The 20,515-nt window shown below is 39.6% G+C and overlaps 1 protein-coding gene across 19 annotated transcripts in view; it reads right to left on the minus strand.

Annotated features, from left to right (window-relative positions):
* FRY (FRY microtubule binding protein) overlaps positions 1-20,515 on the minus strand; it is a 611,006-nt gene that overhangs the window by 467,846 nt on the left and 122,645 nt on the right. For 4 of the 19 annotated variants that reach the window (XM_036299695.1, XM_036299689.1, XM_036299690.1 and 1 more), the window contains exon 1: positions 10,753-11,393. In XM_036299695.1, the coding sequence (XP_036155588.1) occupies positions 10,753-10,957 (205 nt within the window). In that variant the 5' untranslated portion in view covers positions 10,958-11,393. Of the gene's footprint in view, positions 1-10,752; positions 11,401-20,515 lie in introns of those variants that run through there. The other 15 variants (XM_036299682.1, XM_036299681.1, XM_036299679.1 and 12 more) reach the window with 8 other exon arrangements.

Genomic DNA, 20,515 nt, shown 5'->3' on the forward strand with positions numbered 1-20,515 from the left:
AAGTAGGTCTCTGGGATGCTCTCATGAAGGTTAGACTGGGAGCAGGAGACTCTCAATGTAAGCTGACTGTGCAGGCCCGTATTCCCTCTGTGAAATCTCTAAAGATCTTTTTCACATCCATAATCCAATCACTCTCTGATTCTGTGGTGCTTACTGCCAAGTGACTTATTTACTTAACCATGTCCGTCAACAGCACAACCACCATGCACTATTTGTTTGCAGTTTGAGCTCTGAAAAAAATACTAAATCTCCAGGACTCAAAGGCATATCTCTGTAAGATTCATGATGAGAGAAGAATAACTTAACACCAGAAAAACAAACAACCCAATTAAAAGGTGGGAAGAAGACCTGAATAGATGAAGGCATACAGATAGTCAATAGACATACGAAATGTTGCTCAACATCACTAAACATCAGAGAAATGCAAATCAAAACCACAATAAGACATTTCCTCACACCTGTCGGAATGGATATCACCAATAAATCAGCAAACACATGTTGGTGAGGATGTGGAGTAAAGGAACCCTTGTGCACTGGTGGGAATGAAGATTGGTGCAACCACTATAGAAAACAGTGTGGAGGTTCCTCACAGAAACCTGAAACATAAATTCAAAAGAATATTTGTACCCTATGTTTATTGTAATGTTATTTACAATAGCCAAGTTATGGAAGCAACCCAAATGCCCATCAGTAGATGAGTGGATAAAAAAAGCTGTGGTACATTTACACAGTGGAATCCTACTTGGCTGTAAGAAAGAATGAAATTGTACCCTTTGCAACAGCATGGATGGATGCAGAGGATATTATGCTACATGAAATAAGTTAGACAGAGAAAGACAAATACTATATGATTTCACTTGTATGTGAAATCTCATGAAGAAAAATAAACAAACTATAGAACTAGACTCAGAGATACAGAAAAAAGACCTGGGGCCTGGGTGAAAAAGGTGACAGGATCAAGCAGTACATATTGGTAGTTATAGAATAGCTCCAGAGAGGTGGATTGCAGCACTGGGAATGTAGTCAATAATGTTAAGATAAATATGTATAGGGCCAGGTGGGTACTTGGGGCAGTTGGGGCACCACTCTATGGAGTGCGTGGTGTTCTGGCCACTTTGGTGTATATCTGAAGCTAGTGCAGAATGGTATTAAGTGTGAGCTGTGGTTGAAATTTTTTAAATAAAAATTTAAATTAAAAAAAAGAAGTAAACATTTGAAAAAATGTCATAGGTCCTCTAAGATGCCTTACCATTATTGATTAAACCACCAACAATGATGATGAGAAACCGAAATAGCTCATTGATATCAAGAATTGGCAAGGTCCAAGCTTGATAAATTCTTATGACTTCAAAAAGGGTATACTTCTCCTTACTTTCCCAATAATAAAATAAAAATATTTTGAAAGCAAGATATACTCCTCACTTCATCATATTCCACTTTGGATGAAATTCATGGCGTTTGAAGTTTTATAACTTTTTTTTAAGTCCTAAACTATGCAATAGTAAGATGCCACATTTAAACAGATGTTGCATGTTTCTCCATTCAGCAATGAGTAGCATACAGCAACCTGTACATTAAGACTATAACTGCAGAGTTCAGGAGATTAGGGGCTTATAAACACCCTGGGGCATAGTAGGGGTGAAATTCTGTATTCTGTGCACAAATTTTATACATATTAACATATTTTATGGTGTTGGTAAATCTCAAAACTTCTATATTTTAAAGGAGCAAGACCATAAATCCACAAACTCTACTGTAGCTCCAGAAAGAGTATGGTAGGTTTTGAGTAATTTTTTTTTTATCCCCTTCCACACACTGTATTTTCAAACATAATGATAGCAACATGTGCTATCTGAACATCAAAATTTTACAATTAATTTCTCTCTGTGCCTGAATGTAATTAAAATCAATCCTAGCATTGTTTTAGAGCAATCACGTGCAGACCGAGCTCGGGAACTTTTCAAAGAGTGTGATGAGGAGGAAAAGCCTGTGGCTCTGTGCGGCTTCTCTCTCCCCCTCCATGCCCACCACTCCACTTTTCCTACAACTCTCCAGAGGCCCTGGTTGGGTAGAGATGTATAATCTGTTGTCATTTCGGGGAGATGAAACAACAACGTATTCAATCCTGTGTTAACTCATCATTAGTTTCAATATTTGGAAACTTTTAAGAGAACCTTGAAGTTTCAAAGAAGTAATCAAGACTCATGAAATAATCAATGCTGATCACACTTATGCTGCCCTGTCTACTAACCACCCAGCTGACATTTAGGAAGCGTTCCCATTTCTCACAGGCAAGCACCAAACCCAGCTGTCTCTGCAAGTCATCTCTCCCTGTCTCTATCAGTAACATTTAAAAAATAAAAACCACCTCACATAGTCCCTGCTGTGGGAGGTGACTGTGGATGTTGATGTCATATTATTATTATTATTATTATTATTATTATTATTATTTCCCTCTGCTGAGCACATTAGACAAATGCCTGATGGGTCTTCTCTGCACCCCTCCTCCCTGCATCACTCCCATTGATGCAGATCTTGACTTAGACCATCTGCAAAGGCTATTAGTCTGCACTGCTTCTCTTTTCCTGCTCATCTATGTATGTGCACATGGCTGTGTTTGGTATGGAATCAGAAGCTGGTTTATTGGCAATAAAATAGCTACTATCATTACTGAGATTAAACATAGTTAAGCATACGGATTCCAGTCACCTGCTTTCTGTTGAGGAAAAGTGGACAGCAGGGGTACCTCTGAAACAGCAAAGCCCTTTCTAACTCAGCAGAAATGACGACTGCATGCAAGGCCCTAGCTTTGGGATGCTTACAATCTTCCGACATAGCATAGCCCTTTATTTAAATAGTAATGTAGTGGCTTATGGCATCTTTATTAAAAGTTAAGTACAATTTGGCAATATTTATTTTGAAAAGTTGCTCAACTGCTATTTATGTTGGACTGATGTGATTCAACACCAAAGAAAATAAGTAGTTATGATTTACCCTATTTCTGAAGAATGCAGTTTCTGTGCAGCACTAAGTATCATGTATGATATTCACTAACTTTTATTCATTGAACATTTCTATATTTTATAATATTATTTGTATTGCTGGAGAGCTTTTTTATTTTTTTATTTATTTTTTATTTTGTTTTACTGCTTAAAGTATTACAAAGAGTATTACATATGCCTCCTTCCCCCTCCAGCCTCCACCTTGACACCCCCCCCACCCCGGCCTCCTCTACCCCCCAGTGTCTTGTGAGCTTTTTTTTTTTAAGAATGTAAATTGTTTCCCATTCTCTAACAAGTACTGTGGCTCAGTCAGCTTGGGCTGCTATCACAAGTTATCATGGACTGGGTGTTTAGAAAATAAATATGTATTTCTCACAGTTCTGGAGGCTTGGGAGTCTAAGATCAAGGTCCTAACCCATTCAATGTCTGGTGAGAGCTCTCTTCCTGATTCGTAGATCGCCATCTTTCTGGCTGTGTCCTCATATGGCAGAGGGAGAAATCAACTCTCTCCTATCTCTTCTTATAAGGGCACTGATCCCATTAATGAGAGATCCACCCTCATAGCCTAAGTACCTCCCCAAAGCCCCATCTTCAAATATCATCCAGTTGGGGATTATGGCTTCAATATGAATTTTGGGGGGACACAAACATTTAGTCCATAGCACATTCTTGTCATTTAAAATATTGGTCAAAAGGTGGCAGAGAGCGCCCCAGTGTTTTTATCCTGTAGTTCTGAGCAGGTGTCAGAACAAACACCTGGAAGTGAGTAAGCTGGACCTCTGCCAGTCTGTTTTATAAGAGCATGAGTGAATATCAGGAGGAAGTCTGTACATAATGGAGGTCACATCCAGTCACTATGAGGAGAGAAAACATGGGTTCTCCTTCTGCCCAAGAACACACTGACCTGTGAGAGTGGTGGTGCCTGGTGTGGGGGGGCCTACCATAAATAGCTGTCTACTGCTTCCTACATGTGGAACATGGAATAGTATGAGAAAAACTTTGATCTTTGAGGATTTTTTCTAGTTCTTTTAAGTCAGTAATTCTCAACCAGGGGATAGGCCACATGTCATATGTATCTGGGGAATTTTTTTACAGTGCAGTTAGAAGCCTGGCCTCAGCCTAGACTTGCTAAATTAAATCTCTAGTGCCAGTGCCTGTAGGTTCTGAGAAAGCTCTTCCAGTAATTCTGTTGATTGAAAAAAATGTTGATAAATTAATATTCCTTTAGTCATACAGGAGTTCAAAAATCTCAAAAGAATGGAAACCCTTCCTGAGTTGGGCCCTTAGGGAAGGACATTCAATTTAGGACCCTTTCCCATTTATCTGTTTGTCAGAGGGGGAAGAAAAGAGAAACAAATTATGAAAAGTCACAAACCTCCAGCAAATAAACCCCGAGGAGGAGAAAAAAGAGGAGGAAGAGGAGGAGGGAATTAAGGTCCCCTGGGACTTTCCTGTAGGCAGATTTATTGTCAATTAGGGTTTCTGTGCCAGACAACATGGTGTCAGTATTGCCATTAAATAGTGCAACAGGGAGGCTTAAATACTGGTTTAAGCCACAGAAAATCAAATGTCCAAATTAATGCATTCTGCTCTTTTAGTGAGAGAATATGGTTACTTCTAGTTCATCATTCCATAGTCATGCTTTATCTCATTTGAGTTTAATACAACCTGCAAAGCTGGTTTGAGACATCAAGGGACTTGTCCCCAGTTACACTTTTAGTAAGATGGGGATCAGGACTTGAACCCTTTGTGAGGAAAATATTCACTTGGTGACATAGCTGAAACCCTTTCATGAGAGGAGAGGTTCAACGTCTTGTTTTCAAGGCTCCTTGGCTTGGCCCCTGAGCACAGCTGCTCTGGAAATGGCTCAGGAACATCCAGGCCAGGGTGTGGCCCAAGGAGTGGTTGTGACACTTTATCCTCACACATCTTTACCTTGCCTATTTTACCACCTGGGAATCCCAGGTGCATGAAACATAGTTCCTTTCATCACAAAGTGGAACCACTGAGCCCATGAACAGGCTGTGACAACTGAACACTATCCAGAAAGCACTGTTTTCATAGCACAGCTTTCAGGAGGCCTGACCGAGTTCTCCATGTCCCCGGAAGGCTCTGCTGAAATGTCATCAGTGTAGTACTACTCAGCAGGGTTCTGGAATGACAGAGAACAGGCCACTAGAGGAGGCATGCTTAATTCCAGTGTCTTTCATGTGCCTGTGACAGTAGGTGTTTGGGAGGGAAACGGGACCACACTGCCTGTCCTCATAGCCTCCTGGTCACCCTAAGGAAGGACAGAACACATTTAACTGCCATTGTTCTAATGATGACACTGTGTTTCCAAGAAATGCAATTTCACCTTAGAAATGTTTGCAATCTGACTAATTATAAAAATGATATTATTTTAAATAATATTTTTTAGATTGTGGATTTGAAAAAAAATTGCCTTTTGTACAGAAATGAGTTAAAACAAGAACCATGGTTAGCCTACAAGCTGTGCATCTGCCATGCAAGTCCTGGCCAGAGCTCCCTGCTCCTCTTGGCCATAAGCAGTCCTCATAACACTTGTCCTTTGACGAAGCTGCAAGGAAGTCTATGGGGATGGCTGTTCGCTTGGAGCAGATGGCTCCTTGCTTTTCACAACAGATGACTGTAAAATTAGTAGAGTATTTTAAGAACAGGCTGATTGAACACACAACTTGCTTTCTTAACAGTGCTGAACGAACAGTCCACTACACCTGGCACCTGAGCCCTGCTTTCTTCCAGGTATATATGATGCTCATTGTCATCCAACGTGTGTGGCTGTGGTGTGTGTTAGTGTTACAGGATTTCAGGGTAGGAGGGATAGGGAAACTGAGACAGGAAAGTTAAAATAAGGCCAAACAGTGTGGGTAATTTGCAGCCAGCTTGTAACTAACAAGCCATTATCTTCCCCAGCCAATGACACAGAGCAAATGGTTAAAAAAACAACAACAAACCTACCTAATGACAGAATGCAGAAAGGGAGGAAGAGAGGGGAAAGGAAAAAAAAAAGGCCATTTTACTTCCTAAGCAGAGAAGCCAGCAGTTTCAAGGCTTGGCAAGATAAAGTTGCCAGGTGCTTCTCATGAATTCTGGGAAGTCCATAACAAAGTAAAAAAGGGACCTTGAGAATTAAACTGTACCGAAATAGTCAGCAGAGGAATTTTGAAGCCTATAGACAGGAGGGTATATAATACCTCAAACCCCCACCCAACTTGCTCTTCAGATTAGCTGAGAGACCGTCTGTGCTTCATGAGCCAGAGGTATAGGTTTGCCTTTTCAATAAAGGTGCATGCTTAAATTGCTTTAATGAGTTGGCTTTTCACAATGCAGTCAAGGACTTTCGTATAAATTCATTTATATGAAAGGGCAAGGCTCAGAGGGCTGTCCTGTCCAGTAACACCTCTCTGGTGCTGGTGAGAGGTGCCTATAATAGGACCACTTCTGTCTCTTGCCTGTGTTTTCTTTAGCTGGGCTGAACCCCTGACTATAGAGCTGCTGGAAGTCTCTCAGGAGTTGGGGAACCAAGCTTCTGCCTGCTACGGGGACCATCACTGATAACACCTGGCCTGGTGAGACCTGAAGCTGTAGAACTTTGTAGCAACTCAAACTAGCATCCTGTTGTTAAGGTTTCTTTAATGGAAGAAGAATTGTTGGGCTTTAATGTTTTTGTATAAGTATAATTTTTAAACATATTGGTTCTGTTTTTAAGATTCATTGCTGTGAGTATGGTGTTCCTTCATTTCTGTATCCAAGAAGTATTTACTGATTAGCACGATAGGCAAGTGCCCTGATAGGAAAATTCCCATCAGCCTTGACGAGACATCGTCTTACCCTCTGCTCTCCTCCCACGGTCTAGAATAGTTCCTGGCATATGGTATAATCCTAACACATTTTTCAATGAATTAATTGCACCTTGAGACAAGGGTACATTTCCACAAGAGTTCTTATAATGATGAAAGTCAGTATAAAAACCTTCTCTTTTGGCAATCTTTATCTGCCAACTAGTTCTTTCCTGGAGATACAATCAGATAGTCTCTACAGCAGCGGTTCTCAACCTGTGGGTCGCGACCCCTTTGAGGGTCGAATGACCCTTTCACAGGGGTCGCCTAAGACCATTGGAAAACACATATATAATTACATAATGTTTTTGTGATTAATCACTATGCTTTAATTATGTTCAATTTGTAACAATGAAATTGGGGGTCACCACAACATGAGGAACTGTATTAAAGGGTCACGGCATTAGGAAGGTTGAGAACCACTACTCTACAGGCTGGACACAGCTCCACAGCAAATTATGTAGTTAATAAACCAGCAGATGCTGACTGAACACCTACTCTGTGCAATTCCCCCTCCTAGACAATTGGGTCATTCCAGGACATACAAAGATACAGTCTCTGTTTTCAAAGAGTTTCTATACAAACAAAAACTTAACAGTTGCCACAGAGGGACAATGACCACTGAACCCATGCACAACCTACGCTAATTTAACACAATCCTAGGTAGGACTCTTTTAACAGTTTCCTGCAGTGCTGAAGCCAATGAGGTGGTGGGCACAAAAGAGAAAGAACTTCAAGAGACTGGAGGAGGAAGACTGGGTGGCTGTAGAAGTCAGAAGACTTGAATTGGGCATTGAGGCTGAGGTAGAAAATGGAAGAAAGGACACGACAGGAATGTAAGAGAGTGTGTGTGTGTGTGTGTGTGTGTGTGTGTGTGTGTGTGTTGGGAGGTGACTGAGAATAGCACAAATAGAGTCTGGAAGAAGGCAGAGCATACAAACTATGCCAAGAGTTAATTACATTTAGCACAATTTGAGTCAATAATAAATATTTATTGAGCACATACTATGTGCCAGGCATTGTGAGAGATACTAAGAATACAATGGATAACAAGACTGATATGGTCCCTGGCTCACTGGTTGGTGGGAGATACAGACAATTACAATACAGTGTGATACTAAGTGCTATGATAGGTAAAGCCTGGGTATTATGAGAAGGACACAGAATGGCCTCAGTCCAGAAGTGGGGGTCAGGAAAACTTCCTAGAAGAAGGGATGTTGAACTGACACCTGAAGCTAAGGTAGGAATTAGTGAGGTGAAACTCTACAGGTAGGGTATATAGCATCTGCCTTAAAAGAGCAAGCATGCTGGGCCACGGGGATCTGAAGCTGGCTGAGTTTGTGAGGAGACAAGGGGAAGGTGTGCTAACAGATGGGGCTGAGGATGGAAGCAGGGGCAGATTATGCAGTCTCTTGTACTTTGCATTAAGCAGTCTGAACTTTATCCTAAGAGCAGTGGCAACCACTGAAGAATTTTAAGTAAGGGAATGAAGCAAAGAGATTTGCATTTGGGGTGTGTAACTATCCTCAGTGTGTAATGGCTCTTAGAGAAAAAATTGGTGATAAGAACAGAAGGACCACATGTAGCTGGATTCTTGAAGGTCTATTCCTAACACAGTGCAGAATGGAATGAATATTTCATGAGTGAATGAATGAGTGAGTGAATGAATGAACTGATCAACCAATCAGTCATTCAGTGTGGGACTGAAAACATGAGACTTGAGGTGGAGGCTAAAGTTGTCTGTGTGCATGTGAGGTTCCAAGCGAATGCATATAGAACTCTGACATGTCCTCCAGAATCTTCTCAGACAAATGATAACAACAGATGGCAAGAGGGTGCAACATAATAGAGGGAAGCAGCTTCAGTGCTATAATCCAAAGGTCCTTTCTGAGCCCTAGTTTTGCCAGTTACTAATTTTGAGTTGCACCTTAAGTTTTCTGACCCTCAGGTCCCACAAAGTATCTGTTCCTTATGTGCAAATACATAGCTGTATAAAATGGGAATAGGTTCTCACAATCTACCCACATTTCTGTTTACAGTAGATGTTTAAGAGATGAGGTGGGGTTTTCAGCCCAGTGGCATTTCTAATTCATCCACTGTAAAAAGAAATTCATGCAACCTGGATGACAGTGGAGTTGAAGGTGAGCTGAAAGGAATTTAGGAATCCTGCCACCAGTAGTATTCAAACTTTGGGCAGGTGACTCTCAAGCTTTTCAATTGGAGACCCTGGCAGAGAGGTTGAGAGAAGGACAGTAAGGGCCATGTCCTGTTGCTGTTCCAGTGAAGGGACAGGGGGCAGAAATAAATAACGTGCTTGAAGGCCATATGGATCAGTGAGGTGGCTTGAAAAACACACACAGCCATTTAGGGACAATCTAGACTAGAACTCAGCTCGCCTAAGTCCAATGCTCTTTTCACACTCCACCCTGTTACATTATGTCAATTTGAGATCTTATAAAGGATAACCTGTGTGAGGTCCAAGCTAACAGGTCTCCTCACAATTTTGTTATTGTAGCTGACAGCCCAGAACTAGATGATCTTATAGAAAGAGAGGCCAAACTGGGAATTATGGCTGGAGGAAGTGAAGTGTCCTGGGATCTGGTAGTCTGGAAAGGAGGAGAAGCCCTTGTGCGGTATGGGAGTGGGGCTTGGTGGTGGAGAAAAGCAGGAAGAACCATGCATACATGGACCCAGATATATTAACCCAAAGAATAAAGGAAGAGAAGAAAATGCAGCAGGTGAAAAATAGGTCTGGCAGAAAGTTCCTGAGGTACTTAGGGAACCAACTCAGAGGGCAATGCTTCATGTCTTGCAGATCAAAGAGCACAGGCCCAAAGCAACTGTGTTTTGAGATACTTTAGATATGTAAATGTTCCTCCTCACAGCATTTTTCATATCATATCAGCCCCGCCTTCTCCCCCAGCACACCAACACATTCACACCTCTGGCTCCTTCCAGTCTGGGCTTTGCTATTCCTGCAGAGGAGCTAGACATCAGGGCAACATCACTGAACCAAAAAGAAATTGATGAAAACAACAGCTTCCTTAGAAGTGTAATTTTCAGCTTGTGGCCTTGAGTCCCATATTTCCAAATCCCCTTCTATTTCCTAACGCAATACAAAGACTCAGCTGTTAGGGGAGTCAATATCATTTTACTAAGTAAAACCTGATTGAATTATTTTTCCCTTTTCTATCCTGCCTGAAGAGTCTAATAAACCAAATAATCATAACAAAAAGGCCACTTCCAGTTTCTCCAGGAAATTCCCATGCAAATACTGTTGAAATCAAATTGACTAAATAACTTATATTCTTCAATGATCCCTGAGGTGGGGTTCACTGTCACAGGCATCTTATACCATCTCCACATCTGTAATATCCCGGCACGAACATCTACAGCAGACATCAGAGCCCTTTCATCAAGATTAAAAGCAGTGAGGCCTCTGAGCTTTCATACAGTTCACCATCCACATTAACTGAGCCCCTTTCTACCAAAGGTTTTAGGCTCTGATGCAAGACAGGAATTTGAAGCATGTACTCAAGTATTTAATGTTGTTAATATCTATGGCACACACACACATCAGCTTCACTCAACAATCCAATGATCTTGTAAAATAAAGGAAAAAAGCAGCAGGGACTTCTTCAGGACTGTAAGCAAAGCTGCTCCTGACAAGTAATAAAACAGCTGCCTATTCACAGACCCTTAAAGACGTTAGGAAAATAAAAGAAGTGAGAGTACTTTTAGATTGGAGAATCATTTTATTTTTTACATTCAAACATGTTGATTTGGCTCTGAAACTTGTCCCAAGTTAATTTTAAATATAACACATCTGATACAGTCCTTGTCATGTTTTTGTTTTTTTAACCAACAGACAAAATTTAAACAATTCCTACCTGGAAATATGGATGGTCTCTTTTTCGGGCGCCTCAGGTGAATAGGTTCCAAGTTTTTAATGTTTCTTTGAAGTCTTCCTCTAATATCATGTCCTAGGAGTAGTTCAGGTGGCAGACTACTCCGTCTTGATGACTTGTAATCATTTTGAGCTGACTGTAGCTTGTTCTTCGTTCTGGAATACAAATTGCTGTCATCAACTGCCATTGCAGGAGATACATTAGGGACTCTTTAAAAAAATCTGCAAAGCCAGAGTCAGCGGCAGACACTGCCACCTCCAATCAGGTTCAGATGCCCTCTTGCTTTGCCCCACACTTGTTTGGGAAGCTCAACAAGTTGATAGGCACAGACTTGAACAGGTGTAGAATTACTCAGTGGCCCCTCCTTTCAACACTTAATAGCACGGGGAGGAGAGATGCAAAAAAATCATTAGGGGAATGGGAACAGCTGTGGCCACTCCCAAGCTCTTGTAGACAGCAGTAAAAGCGGGGCAAATGGTTGCTGGGTGAAATTTCTGTTTTACTGGAGCAATGCCATAAAGCAAACACAACTCACTACTTAAACTAGAATACCTATGCAGATTGTAGTTCTCATTATTCTTGTTTCCAAACTCTTAGAGACTTTAAACTTTTCAAGAAACATTTTTTACATGCCCTCATAACTTTTGTCCTAAACTACATACTCAGAACACACGTTAAATTCCTTATTTGGCAGGAAACCAACTGGAAGTTGGCTGGAAAGGATGAGATAGTTGGTGATGATCAGGAAGGAACCTGGGCGTGTGTCAAGCAGCAGTGGTGGGAACCCAGTGCAGCCCACGCCGCCCCTTCCATTCTGTGCTCTACCTGGCAGATGGCTGGTCTGAAGTTCAGCTGTCTGGCTGAGAAGTTAGAGGTCTGACAAACAAGTCGTGACCCTGACAGTGATGATGGCCTTCATTCGACAAATACAAAGTAGATGTTGTTATCCTTGCCAGGCTTCTGCCTGGCTTTCCACTCAAATGGTCAGTGCTTTGTTGGTCTGAGGAAAACTAGCATTTACCAGACTCCTGCCTTGACCTGTCACATGTTTTCTTACTTTCTCTTTCGGATTTGCATTTTGCCCTTTGTTCTCTTTCCCCCTTGCTCTATTTATGTGGAAATGTTCCACACTCTTTTCTGAAACTGCAGAAATCCTAACTAATTTATCCCCTGCAGCTGTGCCCCAGGGCTGTGTCCTCTGTGCCCCTCTTCCCTGGCATTCTCTCTCTCTCTCTCTCTCTCTCTCTCTCTCTCTCTCTCTCTCTCTCTCTCTCTCTCTCTCCCTCCCTCCCTCCCTCCCTCCCTCGATCCCTCCCTCCCTCAATCCCTCCCTCCCTCGATCCCTCCCTCTCTCTCAGGATAAAGAAGATAGATCCTGCTTTTTCTCTTCCCAGTGCTTGGGATCAGTACAAACAGAACATTACAAAGGATTTAGGGGTTGGTTCAGAATCACTGTTTACTTTGGTTTCCTGGGCGCCAAGTAGGTTTCACTGTTTGTTAAAATGTAGAAGTTAGATCTCTCTACCTAATTAAGAGTATCTCTCCACACTAAGAGAAATTTCATTCTCTATTCTCCTTATTCTTCAGCAACAGGTCTTCAAAGTACAACAGATTTTCTTAAAAGCATTTTTTGACAAGTATGTCCAGATTAGGGTTGCCATTATAATCCAATTACAATGCAGTAATTGTATTTACATAGATTATTGTTAATGTTATTAATTCTGAGAAACACCTACACTGTTTCTCTCACAGGACTTGAACTATTTTGTCAAGCTGAAAGGACCCTCAATTTTAAAACAATTTGTGGCTTGTACAAAACTGTTTTTAAAAGCCCGTGAGACTGCTCAACTCTCCCTTAGCTTAATAAAAATACACGTTTATTCTAATAAAGAAATAAAAGTATTTTTAAAGTTTGAGGTAATTATTTAATAATAGGAAAAAATCATAACCCAATTGTCAAGAATGGTGTTTAAGTTTCAAATAGACAGCAGGACAGAGTCTTAGGACACAAAATACTGGGAGAAATACAGCAATAGCAAGAAGGTGGAACTCTTTAGGGCTGTTTCTTTCCTAATTCAGTGTCACCATGGGCCAGACGTAACAGTGTGTGTGAGATGAAATAGGAGTCTCAGAGGAAAAGTGTTATTAGCACACAGTGTGCCACTGGTACAACTGCACAGTGTGCACAGTAATTTTGTTGTTGTCTTCAAGAGACTGGCTGGAAGCACAGATGAACTACTTATGCATCTGGAATGCATTATAACAACAGCCATCCTTTACTGCATGCTCAAACTGGCCAGGTTCTGTGCTCAGCCTTTGACATACGTTTTCTTGCTGCCTCTTCCAAATCACCCTGTCCTAGAGATCACACTGAGGCACTGCATCAAACGTCTAGAAGTTGGGGGAGAAGATGTGAAGGTAGGTTTACCTGAATCCAAAACCCATGGTCAAGTCCATGCTTTAAACTACAACACCATGCTGATTATTAAACATATATAACACCTAAAAGAAATGGAAAAGACTTTCTCTGTTTTCCTTGGGCTGAAGCAAATTCCTGTTCCATCAGTGGTGGGCTTGAGGTGTGGTCCATGCCCTACCTTGGCCTGTCCCATGTGACTGAGCCGTCAACAGGCCTGTAAGGTTCACAGCAAAAAGTCAGAAAAAGCAAAAAGATAATTCAGACTTTTGCTTTAATAATAAAGTATCTATGTTGAGGCTTTTCATATTAAAATACACTTAATTAAGTTATTATATTTTTCTGAGATTTAAATTATAATTAGAAAAAACCCTCTATCCTTCTGAAGAGGTACCCTTAATCCCCCTATCCTCTAAAAATTAAATGATGTAAAAGAGGGCTGGAGGGTTCATGGCACACTCAAATTAACCCCTTTTCTGCCAAACCATTCTCCCTCATATGGAATATAATCAGACATGAATTTAGCTTATTTAAAATACATTTTCTTAATGAGAAAAGTGGGAACAAGCTTAATTTGCTATTATTATAATTTTAAGGCAATGTAAACAAAGACTAATATTTATTTAAAAGAAGTATTAAATCTGTGAACATGAAAAAATGGAAACTTTTCTTTCAAAATATTTAAATTGGCAGACAACATGAATGATAATCAACCACAGAAAATTTAGCTTGGTTGGTCTGAAAGAGAATATTCATAGACAGTAACATTAAGTCTACCCCACTCTCTTTATAGTAATAGCCAAAAGCAGAATGTCATTTTTTCAAACAGTCAAATGAATGATGATACTGGGCTCTGGGCTAAGAGTTCTCTCAAAACCTATAAAATAATTAATTAATTTTAAATATATAATGGGACATTTTCTATTACTATATTTTTAAAAAAGTATTATGCTTTAAAAGTCTCCATTCTCCTAAAAATCCAATATATTAATATCTTTTGAAGTATTCCTTATCTTTCAAGAAGTTGTTTATTTTATATTAAATGATGTTACCATCTCAAGAACATTTTATTCCTTCTGATGGTAAGACATTGTCTTCTTTTTCTTAGAATGTTCAAATATCCATAGGAACACATTTCCTTACTTTGCAGCCATGATCTCCTTGTGATTCTGGATAGTTTTTAAATAGCATGACTGAATAATTCTGCTTTTGTGACCAACCAAAGCCCCAAACTTCAACATAGGCATTGCTACAGTCTCCCCAATCCTGGACCTGGACAACTGACTTTCAGAAATGCACCAGAGATCTTTTATGTGGCTTCCAGGAGATTTCATTTTGTTGGTTTTGGCTCTTAGATCCAGCCTTTGCTTTTTCCCACATGTTTGGGGCTCTGTTTGGGATGAGAGCAGAAAAAATAGTATTCAGAAGCTTCTTTTAATCTTTTTTATTCAAAAAAGTTTTCTTAACCTATAAAAATCTAAGTGGCCGAAACCAGTTTGGCTCAGTGGATAGAGCGTCGGCCTGCGGACTGAGAGGTCCCAGGTTCGATTCCGGTCAGGGGCATGTACCTGGGTTGCGGGCATATCCCCAGTGGGAGATGTGCGGGAGGCAGCTGGTCGATGATTCTCTCTCATCGATGTTTCTAACTCTCTATCTCTCTCCCTTCCTCTCTGTAAAAAATCAATAAAATATATTTTAAAAAAAAAATCTAAGTGTTGCCCTGACTGGTTTGGCTCAGTGGATAGAGCATCGGCCTGCGGACTCAAGGTTCCCAGGTTCGATTCCGGTCAAGGGCATGTACCTTGGTTGCTGGCACATCCCCAGTAGGGGGTGTGCAGGAGGCAGCTGATCGATGTTTCTCTCTCATTGATGTTTCTAACTCTCTATCCCTTGCCGGGAGCCGGTCCATGCTTGCTGTTTCAAGGGACCTGGCATATATGGCATACTGTTCTTTTTTTTTTTTTTTTTTTTAAATATATTTTATTGATTTTTTACAGAGAGGAAGGGAGAGGGGTAGAGAGCCAGAAACATCGATGAGAGAGAAACATCGATCAGCTGCCTCCTGCACGCCCCCCACTGGGGATGTGCCCGCAACCAAGGTACACGCCCTTGACCGGAATCGAACCCGGGACCCTTGAGTCCGCAGGCCGACGCTCTATCCACTGAGCCAAACCGGTTCTGGAGGCATACTGTTCTTAATATGTTTGCTCACCTTCTTGGCACTATGTGTTTTAACCAAGGTCTCTGAGAAAGGTTGTTTCCCAGGTAGGGATTTTCCCCTGAAGTTAGGGAGGGAATAAAACCCCTTAACTAAGTGCCAGGTGGGTAATTAATCACTTTAACTACGAACAATCATGCTTAAGCTACATAATCTTTACTCCCTGGAATGGAGATAAGAAACGCCCTAACCTTTGGAATAGAGATTGACAGGATTGGAATCAACTGGTATAAATACAGATGTAACAAGACAAAACTTAGAAGACAGAACCAAGAAGACAGAACCTACACAGAACCTAGAGACAGAAGAACTTCGCTGGAGAGAACATGGCAAAAGATCCTGGACAGAAACTGGCAACAGAACCTAGAGACAGAACCTAGCGAGAGAACATGGCAAAAGATCCTGGACTGAACCTGACTATAGAACATGGCAAGAGAACCTGACTAGAACCTGGTGACTGAACCTGGCTGGAGAACCTGGACAGAACCTGGCTGGCGATCCTAACCAGAACTTTGCTGGAGATCCAGACCAGAACTTCGCTGGAGATCCAGACCAGAACTTGGCTGGAGATCCTGGCTAGAGATCCTGGCTAGGCTGCTGATCAACTGAACGCTGTCTCCGTGTCATTCCTTCTTCGCCGACTCCGTCCACACCTTTGGGGACCCCTTGGACCTGCTGGGGTTGGACCCCAGCAATCCCTCTCCCATCCTCTCTGTAAAAAATCAATAAAATATATTTTTAAAAATCTAAGTGTATAAATTTTGTATTTGGACAAGCAAATAAATCATTGTTCCTTGGGAATGAGCTATTTAATGTCCTGGTGTCTTGATGTTCTAATCTAACAAATAAAGGAAATCATTTTTGCTGCTTTCAGTGAATTGTGTGAATTACCTAAGTAATGGTTGATATCCTAAGGTGAAAGATTGTGTTATATACAAAGTAGATAATAGATAACAAATTGAGAAATTACATGTATTCATATAAATGCCAGGAAGTATTATTCTGGTAAATGAATGCCACTTTTATAAAAACTATTTGATTAGAGTGGTATTCTTAACAGCGCTCAACAAAATAAGAACTGAAGGAGACTTCCTCGACCTAATGAAGAATATCTATAAAAAACTTACAGATAACATCATACTTAATGATGAAAGACTGAATGCTTTCCAAGATTGAGAACAAGGCAAAAATGTCTATTCTTTCCAGTTCTATTTAACCTTATACTGGATGTCCTAGCCAGTGAAATCGGGCAAGAAAAAAATAAAAGGCATCCAAATTGTAGAGGAAGATGTGAAACTATGTTTGCAGATAACATATGTAGAAAATCTAACGGAATCTACAAGAGTTACAAGAACTAAGTGAGTTCAGCCAGCAAGGTTTCAGGATACAAGATAAATGCATAAAAATCAATTGTATTTCTATATTAGCAATGAAAACTGGAAAATAAAACTTAAAAAAACAACATCATATGATTATTAAATATTTGCAAATAAATTTGACAAAGGATGTGACATATATACAGTAAAACTACATTACGAAGAAGTTACAGAAAAACCTACAAAAGTAGAAAAAGAAAGATATCATGTTCATGGGTCAGAAGACTCAATATTATTGAGATATCAATTATTTCCAAATTAACCTACTGATTCAATACAATCAATAAAAATCCTAGCAAACTTTTTTGTAAAATTGAAAATCTGATACTAAAATCCACAGGGGAATGCAAAGGATCAAGATTAGACAAGACAAGTTGGAAAATTAATACTACCAATTTCAAAATCTTGACATAAAGGCACAATAATCATGAAAGTGTGGTTCTGGCTTAGAGACAGAGAGAAAAACAAATAAACAATGGAATAGAACAGAGAATCCAGAAATGAGCCCACATATAAATGGACAACTGATTTTTGAAAAAATTGCAAAAGCAATTCAGTAGAGAAAGGATAGTCTTTTTAACAAAGTGATGGAACAATTAGATATGCAAAAACAGTCAAACAAACTTTGATCTATACCTCACATCACAGGCAAAAATAAACTAAAAATGCACCACAAGCTTAAACATAAACTCTAAAATCATACATTTTCTAAAACAAAATATAGGAGAAAACCTCTGATTGATAAAAACACAAATTAATAAATTGAACTTTATCAAAATTAAATCCTTCTAAAAAATGTATTTAAATCCCCTGCTCTTTGAGAGACACTGTGAAGAAAATGAGAAGATAAGTCACAGACTGGGAGAAAATATTTGGAAGGCATATATTTGGTAAAGAAAAAAGCCAGACTAAAATGTTTGTATACTGTATGATTCCATTTATGTAAAGTTCTAGAAAATGTAAACTAAGCTACAGTGACAGAGAGCAGATCAATTGTTGCCTGGTGATAGAGATAGAGAGGTGGGAGTGAGGGATTACCAAGGGGCATGATGAAATGTTTGGGGCAATGGATTCATAGGTATACACATATATCCATACTAATCAAATTGAACTCTTTAAAAATAAGCAGTTTATTATATGCTCATTAAAACTCAAAACTTTTTTTAAAAAGACAATGTTATACCTTCCCCCATACATTTGACCAGATTCAGAAATATTCTGAACTTCAACTGATAAAATTAATAAACAAAAGTTAAACAATTCATCTGAATCAAGAGTAAAAAATATACATATACATAAGAGTTTTGTGAGTCTTTTTCACTGAAGACAAGTATTTTCTTATCCTGATTTATGTCTTTAGTTTTTAATTTCTGCACCATAAACTCCAACAATGCCTGAAAGGATGTCTACATTGACATACCAGGTATACATTCATCGTTAAAGTGACTCACCAGAGAATGTGGTTAACAACTATTACGAATGAACAAATGGGTCAATGAATAAAAACCTAAAATAAATAACTAGGCATTTGTTAGGAAGTTTCCTCACAAGTCCCAAGAAAAATTGTGAAAGCTTAGGCCAAAGAACTTCAAGATCAGCAACAACATAGATTATCTTAGCTGGTTTAGGGACAGCCTTGATAGACACCAAAGGGCTGGATAAAATTAGCTAGTCTGAAAGTTCTTCCCACAGTTTCTGCCACTGCTGATATTCTGAAGACTATCCTATTTGAATCTTCTAGATGGAAATGGCAGCAGAAAACTTTCAGTGGCTTTAAAGCTGGATCTAAACTTGAACTGATTGTTGAGGTGAAACCACACAATGACTGAAAAGAATTTGAAATGTCCTGTTTTTTTACACATTGAGCTAGTTATATTCTGTGCAAATGCAGGTGTAGTCATTGGAAAAACTTTGTAACTCATGGTCATTTAAATGCCAACTTAGCTTTGAATGGTTAGCATTTTTTTTTTATATTCTACTGCTTGTCATGTACACAATAGAAAAGTTTCTCAGAAACTGATATTAAGCAAACAAAAAATATGTAAGAGTACAGATTTAAATATCTAATGGAGAATTCTCAAATTCATTTAGAACAGCAAAAATATTAACATGTACCACAAAACAAGTCTCCAAATACAAATTTATTTCAAGTTTTCTTACTATATGAGATATTCTCTTATTGCTACCCAATAAAACTAAAAATCAATATAAATATAGCAAACAACATTGTCTCTTAACCCATTGCTGATAATAGTAATTTGCTGTGCACTTCCCCTGTAATGTCCCGTGCTAAGCATTTTCATGTAGTATTTTGTTTACCCTCATTACCATTATCTCCACTTTACACAAAGCTTCTCCTTTGCCTCATTCTCATTTCTGGACCATTTTCTGTGACCAGGAAAATGCTACTGAATCAAATGAGGACTATCAGAAAGTGTCCATCCAATACCTCCATTCTTAGATGTTGACAGAAGCCACCATTTTCTTTCCTCTGTCCAGAAATGAATTCCAGACACGTATGTTTTACTCAAGACTTTAGAAGTGCAATGTTTGTTTACTCGCTATTGAGTCCCAGCCAGCTTTCAGAAAACTTTATCAAAATTTGAGACCATCCTCATCAGTAAGGTGGGTCTTAGTTCTCCACTTCAGTTCCCCTTGGTTCCCCCATCATCTCAGAAAGGTCTATCATCTATCTATCTATCTATCATCTATCTATCTATCTATCATCATCTATCTATTCTTGTATTTATTTTTAGCATTTTCTAGATTAAAAGGTGGTTTATTTTATACTAGAGGCCCAGTACACAAAATTCGTGCACATTGGGGTGCCGGGGGGAGTCCCTCAACCCGGCCAGCACCCTCTCCATTCTGGGACCCCTACACCAGCAGTTGGACATCCCTCTCGCAATATGGGACCACTGGCTTTTAACTGCTCACCTGCCTGCCTGCCTGATCGCCCCTAACCACTCTGCCTGCCTGCCTGGTCACCCCTAACTGCTCATCCCTGCTGGCCTGGTCGCCCCTAACTGCCTCTGCCTTGGCCCCCGCCACCATCGCTTTGTCTGGAAGGACGTCCAGAAGGATGTCTGGTCTAATTAGCATATTACCCTTTTATTAGTATAGATCATATTCTAGAACAGCCGTGGGCAAACTATGGCCCACGGGCCGGATCCGGCCCTTTTGAAATGAATAAAACTAAAAAAAAAAAGACCGTACCCTTTTATGTAATGATGTATACTTTGAATTTATATTAGTTCATACAAACACTCCATCCATGCTTTTGTTCCGGCCCTCTGGTCCAGTTTAAGAACCCACTGTGACCTTCGAGTCAAAAAGTTTGCCCACCCCTGTAGAATCTAGGGAAGGTCCAAGTATCAGAAACAACATTGTAAGTCAAAGCAACATCTTTTCACCCCCCGACAAAATGTAACTATACATTTATATTACTAATCTTTGATAAATAGTTAAGAGATAAGATATAAAACAACCTTTGAAGCAGATCTATTTTTGGTTTGTTGCACAAAATCCATATTTCTTGCTGGTTATATTAATACTATTAGTAATTACGATTTAAAGGAAGACAAATATTTAAAGAAAGACAAATATTTTTACAGTAGCTAAATCACAAAATAATTCCATGTTTGATTCTTTTTTAGAAAACTCTTTTGATTACAAAGGAAATACAAATTTGTTGCAGAATATTTGAAAAGTACAAAAATATAAATTAAATGAAAC

The sequence above is a fragment of the Myotis myotis genome, unplaced genomic scaffold (assembly GCF_014108235.1).
Source record: "Myotis myotis isolate mMyoMyo1 unplaced genomic scaffold, mMyoMyo1.p scaffold_m19_p_3, whole genome shotgun sequence".
NCBI lineage: Eukaryota > Metazoa > Chordata > Mammalia > Chiroptera > Vespertilionidae > Myotis > Myotis myotis.